The sequence below is a fragment of the Rhinoraja longicauda genome, chromosome 21, assembly GCF_053455715.1.
Source record: "Rhinoraja longicauda isolate Sanriku21f chromosome 21, sRhiLon1.1, whole genome shotgun sequence".
NCBI classification, from domain to species: Eukaryota; Metazoa; Chordata; class Chondrichthyes; order Rajiformes; family Arhynchobatidae; genus Rhinoraja; species Rhinoraja longicauda.
In genome coordinates, this window is record NC_135973.1 from 21728033 (window position 1) to 21754493 (window position 26461).

A 26461-nucleotide genomic window follows, 5' to 3' on the forward strand; every position below is an offset into this window, starting at 1 on the left:
GATCTCTCTGCCTTGCCTGCCTGCCTCCGACGCGTCAGTAACCCGCCTCCCAATCCACACACACACACACAATCCTTGTGCTGGAAGCCAAAGGGGAAGTTTATCCTTTTCAAAAGACAAGAGTGTTTCATTGTCACATGCACCAATCGAGGACATTGGTATTTACAGGAGCGGAACAATAACACAGAGAATATATAATGAACACAACTACAACAAATCAATAACCACAATGTGCCCCCCCCCTCCTCCCAAGTCCTTATTGCAACCAAAGACAGTCCATTCAAGTCCTTAGGTTGTCACAGCGGCTGCCTCTCAGCACCAGAGACCCGGGTTCAATCCTGACCTTGGGTGCTGTCTGTGTGGAGTTTGCACGTTCTAGCTCTGACTTGTGGGTTTCCTCCGGGTGCTCTGGTTTCCCACCACATCCCAAAGATATGCGGATTTGTAGGCTAATTGGTTTCTGTAAAATTGCCCCCTGGTGTGTGTGGGATAGAACTAGTGTACGGGTGATGGATGGTCGACTTGGACTTGGTGGGCCATGTTCCCAGTCGGGACCCGTCTTCAGATTGGGAGTCCGGTGACCCTCATTGGAGACCCTTGGACTATCCCTGATCGGACTTTACTGGCTTTACCTTGCGCGAAACATTCGTCCCTTATTATGTATCTATACACTGTAAATGGCTCGATTGAGATCTTACCAAAACCATGCAGAGAAAGATTTCTCCATCTCTTCTCCAAATCATTTGCGATAAAAGCAAACCAAAGCACTTTGTGTCTCTGAAGATCGACACAAGATGCTGGAGTAACTCAGCGGGTCAGGCAGCATCTCTGGAGAGAAGGAATGGTTTACGTTTCCAGTTATAGAAACATAGAAAATAGGTGCAGGAGTAGGCCATTGGGCCCTTCAAGCCTGCACCGCCATTCAATATGATCATGGCTGATCATCCAACTCAGTATCCCGTACCTGCCTTCTCTCCATACCCCCTGATCACTTTAGCCACAAGGGCCACATCTAACTCCCTCTTAAATATAGCCAATGAACTGGCCTCAACTACCTTCTGTGGCAGAGAATTCCACAGATTCACCACTCTGTGTGAAAAAAAACGTTCTTATCTCGGTCCTAAAAGACTTCCCCCTTATCCTTAAACTAACCCCTTGTTCTGGACTTCCCCAACATCGGGAACAATCTTCCTGCATCTAGCCTGTCCAACCCCTTAAGAATTTTGTAAGTTTCTATAAGATCCCCCCTCAATCTTCTAAATTCCAGCGAGTACAAGCCGAGTCTATCCAGTCTTTCTTCATATGAAAGTCCTGCCATCGCAGGAATCAAACTGGTGAACCTTCTCTGTACTCCCTCGATGGCAAGAATGTCTTTCCTCAGATTAGGAGACCAAAACTGTACGCAATACTCCAGGTGTGGCCTCACCAATGCCCTGTACAACTGCAGCAGAACCTCCCTGCTCCTATACTCAAATCCCCTCGCTATGAATGCCAACATACCATTCGCTTTCTTCACTGCCTGCTGCACCTGCATGCCTACTTTCAATGACTGGTGTACCATGACACCCAGGTCTCGTTGCATCTCCCCTTCTCCTAATCGGCCACCATTCAGATAATAGTCTGCTTTCCTGTTCTTGCCACCAAAGTGGATAACCTCACATTCATCCACATTATACTGCATCTGCCATGCCTTTGCCCACTCACCTAACCTATCCAAGTCATGTTGCAGCCTCCTAGCATCCTCCTCACAGCTAACACTGCCCCCCAGCTTCGTGTCATCCACAATCCGTCAATCTGAAGGGTCTCGACCCGAAACGTGTCTGAAGAAGGGTCTTGACCCAAAACATCACCCATTCCTTCTCTCCAGAGATGCTGCCTGACCCGCTGAGTTACTCCAGCTTTTTGTGTATATCTTCAGTGTAAACCAGCATCTGCAGTTCCTCCCTCCACACTTTGTGTCTCTCTTTGGATATCTGCCCTGCTGTAGCAAACAGGAGTTCCTTTTTCTCCAGAGATGCTGCCTGACCCGCTGAGTTGCTCCAACACTGTGCTTCTATCTCCTGTAGTCTTATGTGGTTTGGTGCATCTGCCACAGCTCAGGTGAACCCCCTTGAGATATTTGCTCACGACAAAGTTGCCGTACAAACACAAGTTGCTGTTGTTGACCTTGTCCCAAGGGCACTGTCAAGGCTGATGCTTCCCCCAATGTACAGCTGCCCTAAAGCTACGGCACCTGATCCCGGTACTTGGTGCTGTCAACAGGGTGTGAGTTGCCCACTTTCTGGCCACTCTGGCTCTGCTACTGCGCAGGCAGGACCTGCAGATGCTGGTTTACCCGAAGATAAACACGAAATGCAGGCGTAACTCAACCAGACAGGCAGCATCTCTGGACAGAAGAGATGCGTGATGTTTCAGGTGGACCCTTCTTCAGACTGAGAGTCAAGGGAGAGGAAATCACAGAGATATGGAAGGGTAAGGTGTGAAAATGAGACATCAAAGGGGACGAGGTTCAAGGAAAATGTAGAATAGATCATAGGAAAGGTGGCAACGAAGCACACAAAGCATATTACCCTTCCATATCTCTGTGTTTCCCTATCCTCTGACTTGCAGTCTGAAGAAGGGTCTCAACCCGAAATGTCACCCATTCCTTCTATCCAGAGATGCTACCTGTCCTGCCTGAGTTAAACCAGCATTTTGGGTCTGGCTCTGCCTCTACCCAGCGTCATGGTGGTGCAGCGGTAGAGTTGCTGCCTTGCAACGTCAGAGACCTGGGTTCAATCCTGACTAGGGGTGCTCTCTGCGCGGAGTTTGTACGTTCTCTCCATGATATGCGTGGGTTTTCTCCGAGATCTTCGGCTTCCTCCTGCACTCCAAAGACGCAGGTTTCGTGTTCTTGTTCTATGTCTGTATGAAACTTTGCCAGTCTTCAAGGTACAACAGAAGTCTTTATTACAGTAACTCAATGCTGGCAGCAAGACAACAAAAATGGCTGCCACCCCACAATCTGACTGCACACTCCACACTGTGTACAGCCAAGATAACTATGTACAAAACATCTCCCTTTGTCCTGTGCAGCGCCACCTGCTGCAGGGGAGGAGCAATGGGTCCTCCCACCCCACACAGTCCATCAAACATCATACTCCCCCTTTCCAGTTTGAACGTCTCTATTCCTGAATGAGTCGCCTTGGGGGAATACCATGATTGCAACGTGTCGATCGACGAAAGACCACAGGCAGATCGGCGGGGAGTTCGTCTGGTGAAACTTCGTCAAGCCAGGGGAGGGGCAAATCAGGCACTCCAGTGTCCACACGATTTGGCACTGGGGTGTCCGACTGCTTGGTTCTGGTCAGGCTCTGCACAGTCTTCGCTGGCGGAACACGGCTTCTTAATTGGTCATCATGCCATCGGCAATGTCCTTCTTGTCCTTGGACGGTGTACATTTTGGTTCCAATGTGAGCCATGACCCTGCCAGCGCACCATTTGTTTCACTTGGTCGTATAATTGCGATAATATACGTAGTCGCCAATGTCGAATTTGGACTTGTTCGACTTCGTTGGCTGAGTGCGCGCCGTGTTAGAGTTACGGGTCGGGTTCAAAACTGATTGGGGAGAGCGCACTTGACGTCCGAGCATCATCTCTGCTGGCGTTCGACCGGTAGTGCAGTTTGGAACAGTTCGATACTGCTGTAAGAAATCGCGCAATGCCAATTGTTTCGATTTCTTTTCAATTTCTACAGCGCGTTTCACGGCTTGCTTGAAAACGCTGACGAGGCGCTCCGCCTCACCATTTGAGGGTGGATGAAAAGGTGCTGATGTCAGATGCACGATTGAGTGATGTTTGCACCAGTCACTGAACATTTGCGAGGCAAATTGGGGTCCATTGTCGCTTTCGATTGTTAAGGGCAATCCCCAAATGGCAAACAAATCGTCGAGCGCAGAAGTGGTTGTTTCGGTGGTTGGATATTTCTTCATTTGGATAACATGTGGCCATTTCAAATGGGCATCCATGACGGCCAGCCACATGTCCTCCAGGAACAGTCTGGCAAAATCTATGTGGATTCGCTGCCATGGTTGGTCGGGGACGGGCCATGGGGAGGTCTTTTCCGGTGGATTCAGCGCTATTTCGGCACATGGTGTGCAGTCCTTGCAGTGGTCGGCTATATCGGCCTTGATATTCGGCCACCACACATGCATGCGGGCGAGCGCCTTCATTCGCACAATTCCAATGTGTGTCTTGTGCAACGTTTTCAGAATTGGCGATCGCAGTTCCGTTGGAATGATCACTCGACAGTCGCGGAGCAGAATGCCATCCTTTGATGAGATTTCCGTTTGCGCATTCTGGAATGAGCGGAATTCCTTGTACAGCTTGGGACTGTCCGGCCACCCTTGAGTGACAAAATGTCGTACCTTTGACAAAATGGGGTCTGTGCTCGTATAATTGGCGACCGTCATGCGGAGACGGGGAAATCGGTGATGACCCGCGTGTTGAGCAAGATCACGTCCGTCTCAATTTCCATAATTGCCTCCTCTTTATCGAACGTCAGGTCGGGTCCAATCGGTAGACGAGACAGTGCATCGGCATTGGCATACTCGGCAGACTGTCGGTAATGATGCGGTAATCATATCCCATCATGATCAGGGCCCAACGTTGTAGACGCTGCAACGTCATGTCAGGCAAACTTTTTTCCGGACTGAAAATAGTCAGCAGCGGCTTGTGGGCGGTGATGAGCAGGAAATGTCGCCCACTCAAATATTGGTGGAACTTCCGGACACCAAACACGATCGCCAGTGCTTCTTTCTCCACTGGGCTGTAGTTTTTCTCGGCGGTCGTCAGCGTTTTGGATGCGAACGCGATTGGTTCTTCCTTGCCGTTCTGCGCCGTTTGTGAGATTACAGCTCCAAGACCATACGGCGATTCATCGGCGGCCAGTGAAATCGGCTTCGATGGGTCATAGTGGACCAAACGCGTCTTCTGGGCGAGCATCTCCTTCAACCTGGTGAATGCATGGTCACACTCTTTGGACCAGTGCCAGTCCTGTTTTCACAGGTTGTTCAATGGTGCACACAAAGTTGAAAGTGCCGGTATGAACTTGCCATAGTAGTTCACCTTGCCAATGAAGCTTTCAAGCTGCTTCACATTTTCGGGCGTTGGCAATTTCACAATGGCGTCCACTCTTTCTTCCGATGGCTTCAGACCACTTGCCGAGATAACATGTCCGAGATATGTGACCTGTTTTTGGAAGAATGCGCACTTGTCCATGCGCAACTTTATGCCGTAGTTGTTCAGTGCTGTGAGGACATGTTTTAAGTTCTGCAGGTGTCCTTCCTCTGTCCGGCCGGTGACAATGATGTCATCCAGGTAGGCGGTTACATACGGAATACCAGCAACCAGATTGTCCACCAGTTTCTGGAAGATGGCCGGCGCCGGTGCCGGTCCAAATGACAAGCGGTTGTATCTGAACAGTCCCTTGTGCGTGTTGATCATGAGCAGGTTCTTTGTCTTGTTGTCCAGTTCCACTAGGAGATACGTGTCGGACATGTCCAATTTGGAGAAGTACTGTCCTCCTTGCAGCTTCACGAACAGCTGGTCCACTCTTGGTATGGGGTGTTGATCAATGTGCAATTGAGGGTTTACAGTCACTTTGTAGTCGCCACAGATGCGCACCTTGCCGCAAGGTTTCTGAACGACAACTATGGGTGTGGCCCATTCTGAATGGTCCACATGGGTGATAATTCCCATTTCTTCAAGACGGCAGAGTTCCTTGTCGACAGCGTCCATCCGACTGAGCGGAACTGGTCTTGGTTTGAAGAACTTAGGGACGGCATCGTCTTTGAGTATGAGCCGTGCCTTCATCTTTGTGCAACTCCCGAGTCCAGGTGTGAAAACGGCCGGAAACTGGTCAAGAACCTTCTGCAGGTTGTTCTCACACTTGCTGACCATGTAGCAGCCCGTGGTAGATGACAATGACATAGTTGATCCATCGTAGATCAAGGCGTTCATGTCAAGCTTGAAAGCACGGATCCAGTCGATGGCACACAGGGATGTACCTTCTTTGCCAATGACGATCAGCGGCACATCTGTGTCATACCATTACAGGGAACGGTGACAGTGCATTTGCCTTTCATGGAAATGGCCTGTCGTCCGTATTCTAAAAGGCGGATGTTGACCGGTTTCAGTTTCGGCGATCCGATCCTCTCCCAGATGTCCTGAGCCACTAGTGACACAGCCGCACCAGTGTCCACCTGGAACTGTGGATCGACGTTCGAGACCCGCAGCGAAATCCTCGGCTTGTGGACACACCGAGCACTTCAATAGAAATGGTCTCTGCAATTTGGTCGGCTGTGTTTTGCGCTTTCTTTCCCTTTCTCCGCTTTCCTACGGATTGACACACTGCCTGGAGATGACCTTTTCGGTTACAGGCGTAACAAATGGACTCGGTATACGGGCACTCACGGTGATGATGAGCAGTCGAGTCGCACCGGTAGCAGGGTTTTGATCCTTCCTCCACAGGGGAGAGGCTCTTCTGAAACTGTCCCTTCTTCTCCAGATTTTATTCTGGGTTGATCAAATGGTTTCTGGCGTTGCGGACAAGTCTGTCAAACTGTATGCACCTCTTGAGGGAGCGTCGACGCTGTATCGCCGGCCATTTTGTGCAGTTATTTACTTGGCAGCTCAGCCATCTTAGCACACCTCAGCACATTCTTCAATGAGGTGTCCGATTCCTTGAGAATCGCCTGCTGGATGAATGCGTGCCTGCAGCCCATGACCAGTCTATCCTGCAACGCATTGTCTTGGCTCTTTTCGCAGCATTGAGCTTTAAAATCACATGCCTCTGCCTTGGTGCGAAGTTCGGCAAGAAATTCGGAGCTAGATTGCCCTTCCTGTTGCACCGTCCGGTAGAAATCGAGGCGAGCTGCGAGGAAATTTCAACTTTCTTCGTAATGCAGCTGCAAAGCCGTTGTGATTTCAGCATATGAAACTTCAGTTACTTCTTCTGTAAGTAAATTTTGAAGTAGTGCAAAAGTTTCTGGAGACATTGATGAACACAAGAGAGCCTTCTTCCTCAGGTCAGTCGTAATTCCCATACTTTCAAAATAAAACTCAGCGCGCATTAAATACGACGACCACCTTTCTCGCTCGGGATCGAAACAATCGAATTGCCAAGACATGTTAAAAAAAAAATCGAAAAATACGCTCTTATCTGGGTCTTTGGACACAATCCAAAGTCTCCCGTTCCTGACACCACTTTCGTGTTCTTGTTCTATGCCTGTATGAAACTTTGCCAGTCTTCAAGGTACAACAGAAGTATTTATTACAGTAACTCAATGCTGGCAGCAAGACAAGACAGCACACCCCACACTGTGTACAGCCAAGATAACTATGTACAAAACATCTCCCTTTGTCCTGTGCAGTGCCACCTGCTGCACGGGAAGAGCAATGGGTCCTCCCACCCAACACAGTCCATCAAACATCACACTAGGTTAATTGGTTTGGTATAAAAGTAAATTGTCCGTGGTGTGTGTAGCATAGTGTAAGTGTGTGGGATCGCTGGTCGGTGTAGACAAGGTCCTGTTCCCATGCTGTATCTCTAAACTAAACTACTAACCCCAAACTGACCTACAATCCCTGTAGGTTATGTCCCTGTTGTGACGGTAGGTGAACTGCAGTGGGTCAAGGCCGCAAGGCAGACTGGATGTAAAGCGTTCCATAACTAGCCTCTCAGAACGTTTCGTGATGGTGGATGTCAAGGCCACTGGACGGTAATCGTTAGGCACGGGTTCTTGCTTTTCTTTGGCACTAGGATGATGGTGGTCTTCTTGAAGTAGAAGGGTACCTCAGAACGGAATAGGGAGAGATTAAAGACGGAGTAGGGAGAGATTAAAGATGCACCTTGTTAGCTTAGGAAAACGGAAAAATGTTTTGTTCCCTTTCAAATAAGATACTCACCAACTACACAGCAGTGCTGACTACCATCTACCTCAATAGAGACATTCAGACTATCTTTAATCGGACTTTATCAGGGCCTGTTTCCACGCTGTATCTCGAATCTAAAACAAAACTAAAAAAAGATGATAATTAACTAAACTTGCCTACTTGTTATTTTTTTCCACAGCTGACTGACCCTGGGGAGGTTTTAAGGAGAGGCCATTGACATTTGTGTAGAGAGAGACAGAGTGGTATTAAGATGGCTTGAAACTGTAACAATGTTTTAATGTGCAAGTTTCATCCTCTGTTGTTGGGTGGACTATTTATTGTAAGAGCTTCAGCCAAACCTCTGCTTGCCCTGAGCCGTTGTAAATAAAGTTTCCACGTTCCATTGAAGACGGTCGCGGCCTGATGACGTCGCGGAAGACCATCGTTTTCGATGGTCTGAGCGCCGCCGCGCCGCGCGTTTGCTCCTCCGCCGGCGAAGGAGTCCCGGGGGTTTTTGGACCTGGGAGGCGGGCGGGGGACCGCTCTGGGCCCGCGGAGGAGTTGGAGAGGCTCGGTGGGGGGAGGTAGGATGGAGGGCCCGGGATAGAGGCGGTGGGGAGGGAGTGAGGAGGGCCAGCGTGAGGGCGGGCGCGGAGGCGGCGGGAGCGGTGAAAGGGGCCGGCGGGCGGGTGGCGGAGCGCGGGGATGAGGTGAGAGTGGGGGAGAGGGGGAAGGGAGGGGGAGGGGAGGAGAGGGAGGAGGGAGGGGGAGGGGAGGGGGAGAGGGGGGAGAGGGGGGAGAGAGAGGAGGGGGGGGAGAGAGAGGAGGGGGGGGAGAGAGGAGGGGGGGGGAGAGAGGAGGGGGGGGAGGGGGGAGAGAGGAGGGGGGGGAGGGGGGAGAGAGGAGGGGGGGGGAGAGGAGGGGGGGAGAGAGGAGGGGGGGGGAGAGAGGAGGGGGGGAGAGAGGAGGGGGGGAGAGAGGAGGGGGGGGAGAGAGGAGGGGGGGAGAGAGGGGGGGGGAGGAGGGGGGGGAGAGAGGAGGGGGGGGAGAGAGGAGGGGGGGAGAGAGGAGGGGGGGAGAGAGGAGGGGGGGAGAGAGGAGGGGGGGGAGAGAGGAGGGGGGGGAGAGAGGGGGGGGAGGAGGGGGGGGAGAGAGGGGGGGGGAGGAGGGGGGGGAGAGAGGAGGGGGGGGAGAGAGGAGGGGGGGAGAGAGGAGGGGGGGGAGAGAGGGGGGGGAGGAGAGGGGGGGGAGAGGAGGGGGGAGGGGGAGGGGGAGGGGGAGGAGGGGGGGAGAGGGGAGGGGGAGTGACGGGGGGAGGGGAGAGGAGGGAGAGAGGGAGAGAGGGGGGAGAGAGGGGGGGAGAGAGGGGGGGAGAGAGGGGGGGAGAGAGGGGGGGAGGGGGAGAGAGAGTGGGGGAGGGGGGGAGGGGGAGAGAGAGTGGGGGAGGGAGAGGGGGAGGGAGAGGGGGGAGGGAGAGGGGGAGGGAGAGTGGGGGAGAGGGGAGGGAGAGAGAGAGAGTGGGGGAGAGGGATAGGGAAGTAGGGGAGAGAGGGAGAAAGAGAGCGATTGGGGAGAGGGAGAGGGGAGTAGGGGGTGAGAGAGGGAGAGGAGAGTAGGGGGGAGAGAGAGATAGAGTGGGGGAGGGGAGAGGGAGAGATAGAGAGAGGGGGAGGGGGGAGAGAGACGAGTGGAGAATGGGGAGAGTTGGTGGGGGGAGGGGGTGGAGGAGAGAGAGAGAGAGAAAGAGGGGAGAGAGAGTTGGAGAGAGTGGGGGGGAGAGAGAGAGGTGGGGGAGATGAAGGGAGGCGAGAGAGAGGAGGGAGAGCGGGAGAAGAGGGTGGGGAGAGGGGGGGAGTAGGTGGGAGGGTGAGATGCACCCGGGGGGGGGGGGGAGGAGGAGGGGGGGAGATGGAGGGAGGGGAGAGGTGGAGACGGGATGGAGGTTAGAGGTGGAGGAGTGCGGGAGGGAGGAGTGGTGATGGAGGGTGGGGGCGGAGGGGAGAAGTGTGGGGTGGAGGAAAGGGGGAGGGTAGGAGTTGAGTTCAGGGCGGGGGGGAATGGGAGGGTAGGAGTTGGGGACAGAGCGGAAGGGGATAAATGGGGAATATTGGAGGAAGAGGAGTGGGGCGGAGGGTAAGGGGGAGGGGTGGAAGTGGCGGAGGAGATGGAAGGGTGGAGGGGATGGACGAGTGAGGGGATAGAGGGGAGAGGGAAACAGTGGGGGACAGAGGTTTGGGAGCGGGGACCACGTGAGATGGAGGAGAAAGGGAGGTGGGGAGGAGAGAGGGGGTGGAGGGGAGGAGAGAGGGGGTGGAGGGGCGAAGGGGAGAGGAGGAGTGTGGTGATAAAGTCATAGTCATATAACACGGAAGCAGGTCTTTCGGATCAACTTGTCCATGCCGACCAAGATGTCCCATCTAAGCTAGTTCCATTTACCCATGTTTGGTCCATATCCCTAAACCTTTCCTATCCATGTACCTGTCCAAATGTCTTTTAAATGCTGTTACAGAACCTGCTGCAACAGCGTGGAAACAGGCCTTTCGACTCACTTGACTCACCGAGTCCGCACCGACCAAAGATCATCCAAACATTAGTTCCATCCGACACACTAGGGACAATTTTCAGAAGCCAATTAACAGCCCATTACAACCCTGCACTTCTGTGAAATGTGGGAAGAAACTGGAACACCTGAAGGAAACCCACCAGATCCATAGTCAGGATCAAACACGGGTCTCTGGGTGGGTGAGGGAGCAAATCTACTGCTGTGCCACTGTGCCGCCTTAATGGTTCTGACTCTTGAGGAAGTGCAGATGAAGGTGGCATAACATAGAACCAGGGTTGATCGATAGTCGGCGTGGGCACGGTGGGCTGAATTTTTTCTCTAATGCATTTATGCTTGTTTGTCTTCCCTCAGAAACGGACCTGGTGCGGGGACAAAGCTGACCCTGAACCTAGCTGGTGACGCGCGTTGAAGCGGGATGGCATTTGTAGCAACTCCAGGGGCGGTGGTGGACCAGACCACGCTCATGAAGAAGTACCTTCAGTTTGTGGCTGCCCTGACTGACAGCAACACCCGTAAGTTCTGCTTCTGTCTCGTGTCTGCCCCGTCTAAGGTGGGGAGAACGGCGAGAGGCTGTTCCGTGTTCGATCCAATGCTAGTTTATACTGTATAAGAAGGAACTGCAGACGCTGGTTTACACTGAAGATAGATTCAAAATGCCGGAGTAACTCAGTGGGTCAGGTGGCATCTTTGGAGAAAAGGAATAGGTGATGTTTCGGGTCGAGACCCTTCAGACGGATTTATATTACAACTGATTTGCATCTCAGTTAGACTCTACAAACTGCAGCTGGTGGGGAACGGCAATAACCGCTGCTACTGATTCCCGCATTCAGAGATTCTATTCCTATAATCAACTGCCCCACCGGAGTTAAGGGTGAACATATATCGACCTTAAATGTTAGCTCCGTTTCTCCTTCCACTAACCTGCCAAGCAAACAACGTTCTTAACAACTAAAAATATTTTTTTATTACTGCAAGCGAAAATAGGATAGGTTGTTTGTTACCTTGTTTTATAAAGTGCCCATCCAAGGGATTTCTTGTCAAATTCAATGCCTTGTTAATTTCAATGACCTTGTCAATTTCTATGGCCATGTCAATTTCAATGGCCTTGTCAATTTCAATGACCTTGTCAATTTCAATGGCCTTGTCAATTTCAATGCCTGGTCAATTTCTATACCGTGTCAATTTTAGTGGCCTCCACAGTGTAATCTGCTGCCTATTTTCTTAAAGAGACAGTCCACTATAACCCAAATCCGTTATAACGAGGGTTTATTGTGTAGAGTCCAAAACGAGCGTTATTATCCAAAGGTCTTTATTCATAGCAAAAACCGTAACAAGCTGCGCACTTACTTTGGACACCACTACTTAACTGCTAACATAATCTAATCTAATCTTTTGAGTTTGGCGCCAGACACAACTATACCTCGCGCTCCCGCATCCCGTGACTCGTTAACCCAACCGAGGGTTCGAGACCCCCCATCTAATCCGTATGTCCCTACATGACCCCCCCCAGAACCCTCGAAACCATACCTCACGGGTGCCCGGTCCTCCCTCTCGGAACGCGTACGGAGGGGGAAAACCGATACCGCCAATGTGACGGGAGGCGGGGAGGCCGCCGCCGCCGGAGGCGATGGAGGGGCCACGGAAGCGGAGAGCGTAGGCGACGGAGAGCGCTTGATCGGGAACGGGGGCCCGGGCCCAACCATAGGCGGCGGGGGGCTGAGAGGTGGCAAACAAGGCGCATTGGCCGGCCCCTGCGCGGCGGCTGGGCCACCGACACAGGGAGGTCCTGGTCCAAATGGGCCGGCTTGAGCCGGGATACTGAAACGAGCTCCTGGCGATTACCCACCTGTAAGGTAAAAGTGACAGCCCCTCTCTTAAGTACCTGAAACGGGCCCTGATAAACCGGCTGAAGAGGGGGGCGGTGGGAATCTTTCCGCAGGAACACGAAATCACAGTCCCGCAAGTCCGACGGGACGTGGACCGCCGTGCTTCCGTGCCAGGAGGTCGGGACTGTAGCCAGAGAACCCACCCGTGCCCGGAGGGAACCCAACACCGACGTAATGGGCGGCGGCAAGGCGGGGGCGGAAGGGAGGATGTCACCTGGTACCCGCAGGGGCGAACCGTAGACGAGCTCAGCCGAGGACGTGCCTAGCTCGGCCTTTGGGGCCGTACGAATGCCGAGGAGGACCCAAGGCAGCTGGTCCACGGAAGTGGCGGACTGCTAAATAGATCAGAAGGCTGCGTGTTCAGATCACGTCGGGGTCACCAATGTAGTGAGTCCAAAACGAGCGTTATTATCCAAAGGTCTTTATTCATAGCAAAAACCGTAACAAGCTGCGCACTTACTTTGGACACCACTACTTAACTGGTTACATAATCTAATCTAATCTTTTGAGTTTGGCGCCAGACACAACTATACCTCGCGCTCCCGCATCCCGTGACTCGTTAGCCCAACCGAGGTTTCGAGACCCCCCCGCTAATCCGTATGTCCCTACAATTGTATCTTTATTAATTCTCTCAGCTCTGGGATACAAGGAGGAGCAGCCTTTGGAGGTGATTTATTTGTCACATGTGCAATGGCACAGTGAATTTCTTTTTTGCATATTTACACTTGCGGGCTCCGTCATGTTTTGGTGCCGTTTCCAAAGTCTGGTCCACCTGTGCTCTCGTCTACTGGACCAGTCCCTGATCCAGGAGAGCCCCAGGCTCCTTCTTCCGTCGCCTTCGACCGGATCGGCCCGCAAACTAACGTCCCTCTTCCCGCCAGGCCTCTCTGTGTCTGTGAAGTTCACCAACACTGGAACTATTCCATTAACACCTCCAAATATTCAACAGAGACGTGCGTCCTGGCTAACGCGCGATATCCAGCATGCAACTCGATACTCCAGCAGAGGAGGGACCCAGGGACGACAAGTGCATCCCTCCATTTATGGAGTAACAATCCCTCCACCTTATGGACCAACAAATGGGAATTGAGTAACAGAATTAAAGATGCAGGAAAGCACATAGTGCTGGAGTAACTCCAGGCGTGTAGCACCCAAGATGGCACTGAGGCCAGTGACTGTGTGGAGGTCACAAAAGCAGATCTGCAATCATCGATTACAGGCGCTCCACCCTTTTATCCGTACACTGTGGACGGCTGGATTGTAATCATGTATAGTATTCCCGCTGACTGGATAGCACGCAACAAAAAGCTTTTCACTGTATCTCGGCACACATGATGCTAAGCTAAGCTAACGCAGTGGGTCAGGCAGCATCTATGGAAGACATGAACAGGTCATTTCAGGATCATTCTTCAGACTAGATGTAGTCGGGGGGGAGAATGCTGGAAAAGAGGTGGGGGTGGGACAAGTGATAGGTGATCTGTCTCACCACCCTCCCCCCCCCCCGCCTTCCCCCCCCCCCCCCAACTCTCTTTTCCAGCTTTCTCCACCCCGCCCCTTCTACAATCGGACTGAAGAAGGATCCCAACATGAAACGTCACCTATCCATGTCCTCCACAGATGCTGCCTGACCTGTTGAGTTATTCCAGCACTTTGTGTCTATCTTCTGCAGTTGGTCGTTTCTTCAGTATTAAAGATGTGTCTGATTCACACCAGGAAACTGAAATGTTGGCACTAAGGAAGCTGCCGATTGTTTTCAAGTTTAACCCTCCTGCCATTTATCATAATTGACGGATTGATTCAGAATTTAAAAAGGAAGCAAAATGATGGAGACAAATTACTGGAGCCCCTGAGACTATTTAGAAAGTGGCTGCGTGTGTTTATGTTAGTGTGCGTGTGTGTGTGCGTGTGTGCACATGCTTGCGTGCATGTGTGCGTGCGTGTTTGGCGTGCGTGCGTGTGTGGCATGCGTGTGTGTGCGCGGGTGCGTGTGCGTGCGCGCGTTTGTGTGTGTACTTGTGTGTGTGTATGTGCGTGTGTGTTGCCTGTGAACCAGTATGACCGTGATGCTACTTTCTATGATGGGCGATGTTAGTAAAACTGATAAGATCTGATTGCTTCTGCTGGATATTAAAGTAACGTAGGCTACGTCTTGTTTCCGATCTAAAGGAATATATATTTTTCTCTCTGCAGCTGACGAAACTAAACTAAAAATGATGCAGGAAGTCAGTGAAAACTTTGAAGTAAGTTCCCAAATAGAATGTTCTGCATGAATTTAAATGTTTTCTTTGCTCCATTCTTGACAAGTTGGAATTTTCTTCTGATGAACGTGGATTAAAAGTGTAGCTCAGTTCAGAGATGCATCTTGGAAACAGGCCCTTCGGCCCACCGTGTCTGCACTGACCAAGGATCACCCGTTCACACTAGTTCTATCCTACACAATAGGGACAAATTTTGCAGCAGCCTATTAACCTACAAACTTGCATATCTGGAGTGTGGGAGGAAACCGGAGAAAACCCACGTGGTCACAGAGAGAATGTACAAACCATGTACAGATAGCACCCGTGGTCAGTATTGAACTTGGGTCTCTGGCACAGTAAGGCAGCAACTCTGCCACTGCACCACTCTGCTGCCCATATGGATGGTGATGGAAACATATGATGGTGGCATTTAGTACACTTTTAGATAGGCACCAGGATGTGCAGGGAATGGAGGGATATGGACCATGTGCAGGCAGAGGAGATTAGGTTCATTTGGCACCATGTTGATGTTCAGCATTGGCATTGTGACCACGTGGGTTTCCTCTGGGTGCTCCAGTTTCCACCCACACTCCAGTGACGTACTGGTTTGTACATTAATTGTGAATTGTTCCTAGTGTGTAGGATAGTGCTCGTGTACAGGGTGATCGCTGGTTGGCACAGACACGGTGGGCCGAAGGGCTGTTTCCACGCTGTATCTCGAAACTAAGCCAAACTGGATATTTTGGTAATCTGTGCTTGCGTTGTTTTTTTAGAATGTCACCACTTCACCGCAGTACTCCACGTTCCTCGAACACATCATTCCTCGCTTTCTCACATTCCTGCAGGACGGAGAGGTGCAGTTCCTTCAGGAAAAGTCTGCTCAGGTGCGTTGCCGAGGAGGCTCCCAGGATCTGCTTTGCCCAGGGACATCTTCGGCGTAACCGGTCAAAAAATTGGCATAAATTCTTTTCGTCTAATTAAATATTGCTTGTTTCGTCAAAGACATGAAGTGTACACTAATAAATGGGGTGGCACGGTGGCACAGCGGTAGAGCTGCTGCCTCACCACGCCAGAGACCCGGGTTTGATCCTGACCACGGGTGCTGTCTGCGTGGAGTTTGCACGTTCTCCTATGACCGCCTTGGTTTTCACCGGGTCCCCTGGTTTCATCCCACATTCCAAAGACGTGTGGGTTCGTAGGTAAATTGGCCCCTGTACAGTGTACAGGGTGATCTCTGGTCGGCATGGACTCGGTGGGCGTATCTCTAAACTAAAACAGATCCTCTATTTTTCATCCCCTACATTTAATCTTTTTGAAAGTTAAAGTTGTTGAAAGGGTGATGAGTGCCAGGGGTGGTGGTGTAGGCAGATACGATAGTGGCGTTTAAGAGACTTGGTTAGGCACATGGATATGGAGGGATATGGATTACGTGCAGGTAGGTAAGAGATGGTTTTGGCATCATGCTCGGCACAGACATTGTGGGCCGAAGGGCCAGTTCCTGTGCTGTACTGTTCGATGATCGATGAATATCCTAATTCAAGTATCATATTTGCGGTTCTTTGAAATGGCAAACAATAATTTCTCCATAATTTTGTTCAGAAATGTTTCACACAGCCCTTTTTCCAAAGTACACATCCAGAGCAATCTGCTACTTGTATAATAAGATTGGCAAGCTTTTAATTTTATTGCACAAATTGTATATTTGCAGCAAGTTCGAAAACTCGTCCTTGAAATTATTCACAGAATTCCAACAAATGAGCATTTGCGTTCCCACACAAAAAACATCTTGTCCGTGATGTTTCGCTTTTTGGAAGTGAGTTTTCAATCTTGTCTTTGCTTCTTTTAAACTGTTAATATATGAAACTTGCGGGTGAGTTTGTACCACAGCCAGCATTGAAGTATGAGCTCTTTATTGTTCTAGATGGAGGGATACATATGGGGCTGAGCAGCCATGGCGAATGTAGAGTACCAAGCTTGTTTCATATGTTACAACACTTCCCCTGACCCCCCCCCCGCTGGGTCCCTCTCTGTTCTTGGCGCTCCCCCCCCACCCCCCATGCTGGGTCCTTCTCTGTTCTTGGCGCCCCCCCACACCGGTCGGGTCCCTCTTTGTTTGCAGCGGCGCGTCCTCGACCGACTGACCTCCGGGACTCACGCAGCCACCTTTGACACTACAGCGCTCTTTCACACAGACCGTGACAATCTACACTTCAAGCTGCCTGGGGAAGTCAGCCAACTTGTCCTACCCCAATCATTCCTTCTCCCCGCTCCCATCCGGCAGCTTCTTCCCCTCTGTTGTCAGGCTTCTGAATGGCCCTTCCATAAGCTCGGGTACTGAGCCTCTTTCATTGGACATTGGTTCACCTCTTTCATTGGACATTGTCTTTGGAACTATGGTGATATAGTGCAAGATTACGCCAATTCGGCATGGTGGCGCAGCGGTAGAGACCCGGGTTTGATCCTAACTATGGATGCTGTCTGTACGGGCTTTGTACATTCTTCCCGTGACCACGTGGGGTTTCTCCAGGTGCACTGGTTTCCTCTTACACTCCAAAGACATGCAGGTCTGTAGTTAATTGACTTCGGTAAAGATTGTAAATTGGCCCCAGTGTGTGTAGGATAGTGCTAGTGTGCAGGTGATCGCTGGGCGGCTTGGACTCGGTGGGCCAAAGGGCCTGTTTCCGCGCTGTATCTCTTTTTTTTAAAAAAACTATCCCAATGGACCTTGTCTATGGAACTGATGCGCTACATTGCTGAGAACCACTCTATCTTCCCCTTTGCTCTACCTATTGTTCTTGAGTTTGACTTGATTGTGTTTATGTTTGGCATCATCTGATCAGATTGGATGGCATGTTCGCTGTACCTCGGTACACGTGACAATAATAAACACAAACATAAACCAGAAGGATAGCAGGGATTGGATAGTAAAAGCAGTGCAAGCTGTTGATGGCTAAATGTATAACTTGATGTTACCGTGCTTTAGGTTGAGAATGAAGAGAATGTCCTCATTTGCCTCCGTATCATCATTGAATTACACAAACAGTTCAGGCCGCCGATAACGCAGGAGGTAAGTGCCCTTACCTTGAAGACCAAAACCTACGGAAATGGATTGTGTTTTGAGCCCTTTATTGTTCTGAACTTAAAAATGTTAATTAAATGTTAAAAATGTTTAATTTAAAAATTCTTCAAGTTTAATTTTTTTTTTCATTCATGGGGTGTGGGTGTTAAAGGAAAGGACCAGTGTATGGTTTCTGTCCCCTACTGACCCTCGATCTGGATGCTTTACTACACAGTTTCCCATGCCCCCATTTGTTTTAGAATAGATTTATAAATATTTCTTCATGCTTAACATGTACCTTTATCACATTCTTGCGATTTGAAGATTTCTAATTCATTTTAGGTTCCCGGACATTTTTGAAGAATGCAGCACAGATTTTTTGGCAGTGCTGGAGTAACTCAGCGGATCGGTCAGCATCTGACCCGCTCAGTTACTCCAGCACTTGGTGTCTTTTTTTGTAAGCCAGCATCTGCAGTTCCTTGTGTCTCCATTTTCTGAGGCAATGTATTTTTTTTTTAATGTACAGATTCACCACTTCCTTGACTTCGTGAAGCAGATTTACAACGATCTCCCTAAAGTAGTGGTACGTATTGTGCTGAGAATTACGAAGGTAGACACAAAATGCTGGAGTAACTCAGCAGGACGGGCAGCATCTCTGGAGAGAAGGAATGGGTGACGTTTCAGGTTGAGACCCTTCTTCAGGCTCTGTGCTGAGAATTACGTTCTGCAAAATCTCTGAGTGGTTCTTAGGAATAAAATTTGGTTTTGTTTTAGTTTATTGTCACGTATACCGAGGTACAGTGAAAAGCCTTTTTGTTGTGTGCTGATCTGTCAGCAGAAAGGCTATACATGATTACAATCAAGCTGCCCACAGTGGACAAATACAGGATAAATGGAATAATGTTTAGTGCAGGGTGAAATCTGATTAAAGATAGTCCGAGGGCCTCCAATGTGATAGATGGTAGCTCAGGACCGCTCTCTAGTTGCAGATAGGATGGTTCAGTTGCCTGATAACAGCTGGGAAGAAACTGTCCCTGAATCTGGAGGTGTGCGTTTTCACACTTGTGTACCTCTTGCCTGATGGGAGAAGATGATTTGGAGATGGAGTCGATGGAAGGGAGCCAATGGAACCTCCAGTTCCCTCCCCTCAACTTTCAGTCTGAAGAAGGGTCCCGAAACATCACCCATTCCTTCTCTCCAGAGAAGCCGCCTAACCCGCTGAGTTACTCCAGCACTTCGTGTCTGTCTTCAACAGAAGGGAGGTTGGTTTGCGTGATGGTCTGGGCTGTGTCCACAATTCTCTGCAGTTTCTTGCGGTCTTCGATGGGGCTGTTCCCAAGCTGTGATGCTGTGATGCTGTGATGCATCCCGATAAAATGCTCTCAACGCCGCATCTGTAGACGTTGGTGAGAGTTGGTGGAGGCGGGGGGGGTGGTATAATTGTTCATTTTCCTTCCTCCTTTCCAGACGCGATACTTTGAGAAGCCCCAAGCAATCGCCGACAACACGGTCCCTTCCCCAGAGATGGTGGGAATGATCACCCAGGTCGCCGTCAAAACCAATCCCGAGCGAGAGGACAGTGAATCGAGAACAGTAAGCCACCCCGGCAACACATGCACTGCCCTTCATTTTGCTGACGAGGCAAACTCAGGTCGACTCAAGAACAGATGTCCCCCCCCCCCATTCTACTGGCTCAAGTGTCCAGTGTTTTATTGTCAGATGTCCCAAACAGAACAATGCAAATCTTACTTGCAGCAGCACAACAGAATATGTAAATATGGTACTCGGTAAACAATACAATAAATGAAAGAAGTTCAATATAAATGAAAGAAGTTCGGGTCTCGACCCGAAACGTCACCCATTCCTTCTCTCCCGAGATGCTGCCTGACCTGCTGAGTTACTCCAGCATTTTGTGAATAAATCAATATATATATATATATATGCACGCACACACACACACATTTTGAGCTTTTGTTTATTGTATTGTTTACAGAGTGCTTTGTTTGCATATTCTGTGTAATACATATAGGTACGTGTTGGGTTTGTTAAATCACTGGGTTCAGACAACAGAGTTTGAGTCACTGGGTATTTTGTTACACAACCAAATACGGCCGATAGACTCGCGCGTCCCCGTACGCACGCGCAAACCCCGAGCACACAGCAGAGCACGCCGCAGGATGCTCCTGTTCTTCATCACCTGGCACGGTCCAAGGCCGGGGCAGAGCGCGCCACTGCCCACTCCCCGAGCCAATCCAAAGCCCCCCTTGTCTGCAGCGTTTCTGCGCTACCAGCATATGTGGACGCTGGTGGTCCACACAACTGTTGCTGTTGTGTTTTGCTCAACAACGAAACACTATCCCATGAGACGGTGTGAGAAGAGTCCGACTGTCAGAAGGACCTGTTTCCACGCTGTATCTGTCCTGGTTAAGATGTTTGTACAATGATTTTTATCTTCTGTCTTTAGTAACGGGATGCCATATCTTTATATAAAATATTTCTCTTTCAGCATACCATTATTCCCAGAGGCTCCCTCTCCCTCAAGGTGCTGGCTGAGTTGCCCATCATTGTGGTCCTCATGTATCAGGTAGTTACTTTAGCTTCCCGTTAAATGTTTTTAATTTCCTCCCCGCCTGTGCGTCACCTGGATTTGCACCTATTTCTCCCCTCCACTCTTCCGCCCCCTTCCTCCCCCTCCTCCCCTCCTCCTCCCCTCTATCCTCCCCCTCCTCCTCCCCCCTCCTCCTCCCCTCCCTAGCCCCTCTTTCGCGATGGCTAATATTAAAGAAAGGAATCTGTCCTACTAATTCCAAGCATTGGCCTAAAATATCATGATGCCCCTGCTTTATTTCAGCTGTACAAGCAGAGTATCCACAACGTCGTATCTGAATTCGTCCCTTTAATTATGAGCACGATCATGTTGCAAGTGACACCTCTGGCAAGGTAAGCAGGTTCCTCTAGGTGGTGCTGTTAGCCCAGCAAGCGACACTCCTGTCCAAATTTCTATTTAGTCTCAAATCATCTGTTTCCTATGATTTAAAAAAGTTGTGGAGCAAACAGCCTGATGAAATGGTGAGGAGTATTGATGGGATGTAAAATAAAATCTTCCAGCTAATTTAATCAAGTATTTGATCAAATTGGATATGGAGGGATATGGATGGTTATCTTAGTCATAGTCATACAGTGTGTAAACAGGCCCTTTGGCCCAACTTGCCGACCAACATGCTCCATCTGTACTAGTCCCACTCGCCCACACTTGACCCATAACCCTCTAAACCTGTCCTGTCCATGTACCCATCCAGTTCTCTTAAACATTATGATAGTACCTGCCTCAACTACCTCCTCTGGCAGCTCGTTCCACTATGGTTCTTGATTCCCCTACTCCAGGTAAAAGCCTCTGTGAATTCACCGGATCTATTCCTCTCATGATTTTGTACACCTCTATAAGATCATCCCTCATCCTCCTGCGCTCCAAGGAATGAGTCCTGACAACATCCCTGTAAAGCTTGACAACATCTTTCCTATAACTTGGTGCCCAGAACTGAATATTCTAAATGAGGCCTCACCAATATCATACAACTGTAACATGACCTCCCAACTCATTAGTCTGGCTGATGAAGGCCAATGTGCCGGAAGTCTTTTTGACCACCCTATCTACCTGTGATCTATATACCTGAACTCCTAGATCCCTCTGCACTTTTCACGGTTCAAAGATACTTTATTGTCACATGCCACTAGATACAATGAAATTCTTTGTTTTGCATACAATTCATTAAAATCATACTTTACGTAAGCTCCATTATAAATAAGTATAAAAGTGGAATGTAAGAATGGTAGATGACATATTTCACTCAGAGGGTGGTGGGTATATGGAACAAGCTGCCATAGGAGGTAGTTGAGGCAGGTACTAAACATAGCACAAAAAGTAAGGACATTTGTGTTTGGTAGATTATTTCTTTGTTGTAACAATGCTTCTTGGCAATAAATCTTATACCGTTGGAAAGCCTGTTTATTTCCCTTTTAAATGGTGCCACATTTGTAAGGAACATGCATTTGTGGGATGAGCAGCAGAGCTGAGTATATGGGTTGCGCCCATGAAAAAATTGCCAAATCTTCTCTGCCAATGCCAAACAGCTTATTCTGCCATTGACTCTTGTTCGGTGTTGTTTGGTGGATTGGATGATTGAAGTCTGAAGAAACAAGACATATTGGCAATTTAACAATTTATTCATTTAATAAACAGGAGCCACAGTAGCGTGTGGAAGAACCATACACAGCCATAACAGCCTGGCACCTCCTCCTCATGCTGGTCACCAGCCTGGTCACACACTGTTATGGGATGGCATCCCATTCTTGTCAGCACCTGGGGGTACCAGAAGCTCAAAACAAGAGTCAATAGCAACAGCAGAATAAGCTGTTTGGCATTGGCAGAGAAGATTTGGCAAATTTTTCATGGGCGCAACCCATATACTCAGCTCTGCTGCTCATCCCACAAATGCATGTTCCTTACAAATGTGGCACCATTTAAAAGGGAAATAAACAGGCTTTCCAACGGTATAAGATTTATTGCCAAGAAGCATTGTTACAACAAAGAAATAATCTACCAAACACAAATTTCCTTACTTTTTGTGCTATGTTTATAACAGCATTTAAAGGACACTTGGATAGGAAAGGTTTGGAGGGATATGGGCCAAACGCGGGCAAATGGGACGAGCTTAGATGGGGCATCTTGGTCGGCAAGGATGAGTTGGGCCGAAGAACCTTTTTCTGTGCAGCATGACTCTGTGACTCCGTGACTATATAAATAAGTCACATCTATACTTTCAATAACGGTCAGATAAAGTAGCGCCCTTGTGGGACTCTAAGCAGTGGCAAATGTTGTTTGTGCAAGATAATACAGCAGGTAGATTGTAATCTATGGAGGTTTGGTGGAGAAGATATATTTTAAATACTTTCTGCTGCTCTGGACAGATTATCCCGCATCGTATTTTACACCAAAAATAAATCAATATTTGAATTTCTAAATTTGAACTTTTTAACAGATGTATTTTTTCTTATTGTAGACAAAATAAACTTTACAACAAGGAACTCTACGCTGACTTCATTGCTGCACAGATTAAAACGCTGTCCTTTCTCGCTTATATCATAAGAATCTATCAGGTACGCCCTGTTTTGTTTGGAATTAAGGCTTGAGTTGAAAGGTGGGAGAGATTCTCTTAAGCGATTCTGCCTCTTTTTCCACAGGAGTTGGTGGGGAAATATTCGCAACAGATGGTGAAAGGAATGCTTCAGTTGTTATCTAACTGCCCTTCTGAAACCGCCCATCTACGGAAGGAACTTTTGATCGCAGCCAAACACATCCTAACCACTGACCTTCGCAACCGTACGTAGTCCCCAGTTTGTTTTCTTCGATCCGTGTGAATGTGAAAAGTTTTATTCAGGACAAGAAAAAAAACAACAAGTTGGCTAATCGTAAAATTGTAGCAGCCTATGTTACTAGAGACAGAGTCATACAGTGTGGAAAGAGGGCCCTTCGGCCCAACTTGCCCACGCCTACCAACATGCCCCATCTTCACTAGTCCCGCCTGCCTGCGTTTGGCCCATATCCCTCAAAACCTGTCCTATCCTGTCCAAATGTTCCTTAAATGTTGCGATAGTAGCTGCCTCAACTAACTCTTCCGGCAGCTCGTTCCATAAACCCACCACTCCTTGCGTCACAAAAAAATGTCACACCTCGGGTTCCTATTAAATCTTTTCCCCCTCACCTTAAACCTTTGTCCTCTGGTTCTCGATTCCCCTACTCTAGGCAAGAGACTGTGCATTTACCCTATTTATTCCTCTCATGATTTTCTACACCTCTATTCCTAGGAGAGCAGGATGATGAGGGGGTGATCTTGTGGAGTCCTAGCCTGCTCAACTGCTCCCTATAGCTCAGGCCCTTGTTGATTATTGTACTAGTACATGTCAGTTTCTTACCACTGTCCTGATCATCTTTCGCACCAAGCCACAAATTGGCCCAGAAGAGACTCGCTGGCTTTCAATATCAATGCTGGTCCATAGAAAGGTGTTTAGGTTTATTATTATTGGGAAAGGGTAGCACTGCTGGTAGAGCTGCTGCCGCAGCGCAGAGACCCGGATTGGATCCTGACCTGGAGTGCAGTCTGTGTGTAGAGTTTGCACCTTCTCCCTGTTCTCCTCGGGTCTCCGTTTTTTGCCCCACATCCCGAAGACGTGCGGATTTGTAGGTTAATTGGCCGTCTGTAAATTGCCTCTGGTGTGTAGGGAGTGGATGTAACTGTGTGATAATGTAGAAGTGTGCATGGGCTCCACCAGCTGCGCCCCACAGTGCCGTTCCCAAGTTAATATATTTTCCCTTTTGTGAACGGTGAACACCCTCACTTCTCGGTTAGAAACCCCTAATTATCAGCCAGCACAGTAGTTGGTGTTTACTTTGTGAAGCTAGGTATTTCCCACGTTGGGCACAAGCAGCAATGTAAACAGGTTTGCGTGGTCTCATTTTGTTAATGTTTTATGGGGATGAGTTGATGATGTTTAACTCGTTTTATGTTTGCATTAATGAGTGAGTGGCGGTGGCTCTCTGCATAATACCAATCATTTGTTTTATAGAATTCATTCCATGCATGGATAAGTTGTTTGATGAATCTGTGCTAATAGGCTCGGGATACACAGCCCGCGAGACACTGAGGTAAGTCGATGTTTGTGACACTGCAAATATATAGGGATGTTTAATTAAAGATTGCCTGCGCGTGGAACTGAATTATTGCCACTGACTGACGCGACTGCTGATGGCTTTAATGCATCCAAAGCCACTAAAATTCAGCAAGGGTTGGCGGGCATTTCCTTGTACCTCCAGTGTATAAGGCTGCTGCCTTGCAGCCTAGACACCCAAGTTCGATACTGACTATGGGTACTGTCTTTATGGAGTTTGCGCGTTCTCCCTGTGACTGCGTGGGTTTCCTCCGGGTGCTCCGGTTTCCTCCCACATTCCAAAGACATGCGGGTTTGTAGGTTGTAGGAAAGAACTGCAGATGCTGGTTTAAATCGTAGGTGCACACAAAATGCTGGAATAACTCAACGGGACAGGCAGCATCTCTGGAGAGAAGGAACGGGGGACTTTTCGGGTCAAAAAGTCTGAAGAAGTCTTCCGGTCTGAAGAAGGGTCTCGACCCAAAACATCACCCATTCCTTCTCTCCAGAGATGACGCCTATCCCGCTGAGTTACTCCAGCACTTTTTGTGTCTACCTTCAGGTTTGTAAGTTCATTGGTCTCTGTAAATTAACCCTTGTGTTTAAGGAGTGGATCCAAAACTGGGATAACATAGAGCTAGAGTGAACAGATGATCGCTGGTCGGCGTGGAGTGGGTGGGCTGTTTCCACGCTGCATCTCTAACGTAAACTAAACTTGGGACGAGGGATGATCTGGTGTCGTTTTGTGCATTTTGACTTCAGAAATCATGAGGTGTAAACCAGTTAAAGCTCATGGGATTATAATATGTAGGTTTTGTTTATGAACGGTAGGAGTAGAATAAAATCAGAAAATGCTGGAAATGCTCAATAGGCTCGGCAGCATCAGTAGGTTAACTGCCCAGTGTAAATCGCCCCGCGAGTGTAGGATAGAGCTGGTGTACGGGGTGATCGCTGGTCGGCGCGGGCAGGAGGGCCTGTTTCTACGCTGTATCACTAAAATAGAGTAGACTTCATGGGTCCAATGGCCTAGTTCTGTTCCTAGAACTAGACTCCTAGACTTTTAGTATCACTTTTAGTCCCACCAACTTCTCTCTCCCCCACTCTCTCCCATTCTCCCCCAACTTCTCTCTTCTCACTTCTGACTTCTTTCTCTCCCCCCACTTCACCTCTCTCTCTCTCCCCCCAATCTCTCTCCCCCCACTCTCCCCCATTTCCCCCCAACTTCTCTCTCCCCCCACTTCTCTAAAAGTCGGTTAGAGTAGACAACCAGGTAAACGTGACTGAGGTCAGGGTTGGACGCGGGCTGCTGGAGCCACGATGCAGCGGTTCTACCTGCCGCGCCATTGTCTCGTCTCGTCCCATCGTGACCTCTTGAGGAGCGTCCGACTTAGTTTACCGTAAATTATGGAAATGTCCCCGGTGTGGGACGAATAGAGGAAATTATTATTATTATTATTATTATTATTATTATTATTATTATTATTATTATTATTATTATTATTAATATTATTATTATTATTATTATTATTAATATAATTATTAATATTATTATTATTATTATTATTATTATTATTATTATTATTATTATTATTATTACTACTACTTGCGTCCCTCTCCCTTCCCTTCCTTCACCAGACCTCTGGCCTACAGCACATTGGCTGACCTGGTGCATCACGTCCGCCAGCATCTCCCACTCAACGATCTGGCCCTCGCCGTCCAGCTGTTTGCCAAGAACATCGACGACGAATCGTTGCCTAGCAGCATCCAGACCATGTCGTGCAAACTGCTGCTCAACCTGGTGGACTGCATCCGATCCAAGAGCGAGCAGGAGAACGGCAACGGCAGGGACATTCTGATGAGGATGTTGGAGGTACTGCAAGGGAATCGTGCGACACACCTTTCACAGCCGCTGCCTGCTGTACCTCTGACCTTCCATGAAGTCCGTAACGTTCTAAGAGCAGAACTAGGCCATTGGACCCATGAAGTCTACTCCGCCATTCAATCATAGAAAATAGGTGCAGGAGTAGGCCATTCAGCCCTTCGAGCCAGCACTGCCATTCAATATGATCATGGCTGATCATCCATAATCAGTACCCCG

General features: G+C 49.1%; 1 protein-coding gene across 1 annotated transcript in view; it reads left to right on the forward strand.

The window, feature by feature from the left end:
- Positions 1 to 8446: 8446 nt before the first annotated feature.
- Positions 8447 to 26461, forward strand: part of trrap (transformation/transcription domain-associated protein) — a 170496-nt gene continuing 152481 nt past the window's right edge. The window contains exons 1-14 of the mRNA XM_078418086.1: positions 8447 to 8498; positions 10829 to 10989; positions 14554 to 14603; positions 15374 to 15484; positions 16309 to 16413; positions 17584 to 17667; positions 18185 to 18241; positions 19126 to 19251; positions 20165 to 20242; positions 20510 to 20598; positions 22719 to 22815; positions 22900 to 23038; positions 24283 to 24361; positions 25999 to 26233. Of these exons, the coding sequence (XP_078274212.1) occupies positions 10893 to 10989; positions 14554 to 14603; positions 15374 to 15484; positions 16309 to 16413; positions 17584 to 17667; positions 18185 to 18241; positions 19126 to 19251; positions 20165 to 20242; positions 20510 to 20598; positions 22719 to 22815; positions 22900 to 23038; positions 24283 to 24361; positions 25999 to 26233 (1347 nt within the window). The 5' untranslated portion in view covers positions 8447 to 8498; positions 10829 to 10892. The remainder of the gene's footprint in view (positions 8499 to 10828; positions 10990 to 14553; positions 14604 to 15373; positions 15485 to 16308; positions 16414 to 17583; positions 17668 to 18184; positions 18242 to 19125; positions 19252 to 20164; positions 20243 to 20509; positions 20599 to 22718; positions 22816 to 22899; positions 23039 to 24282; positions 24362 to 25998; positions 26234 to 26461) is intronic.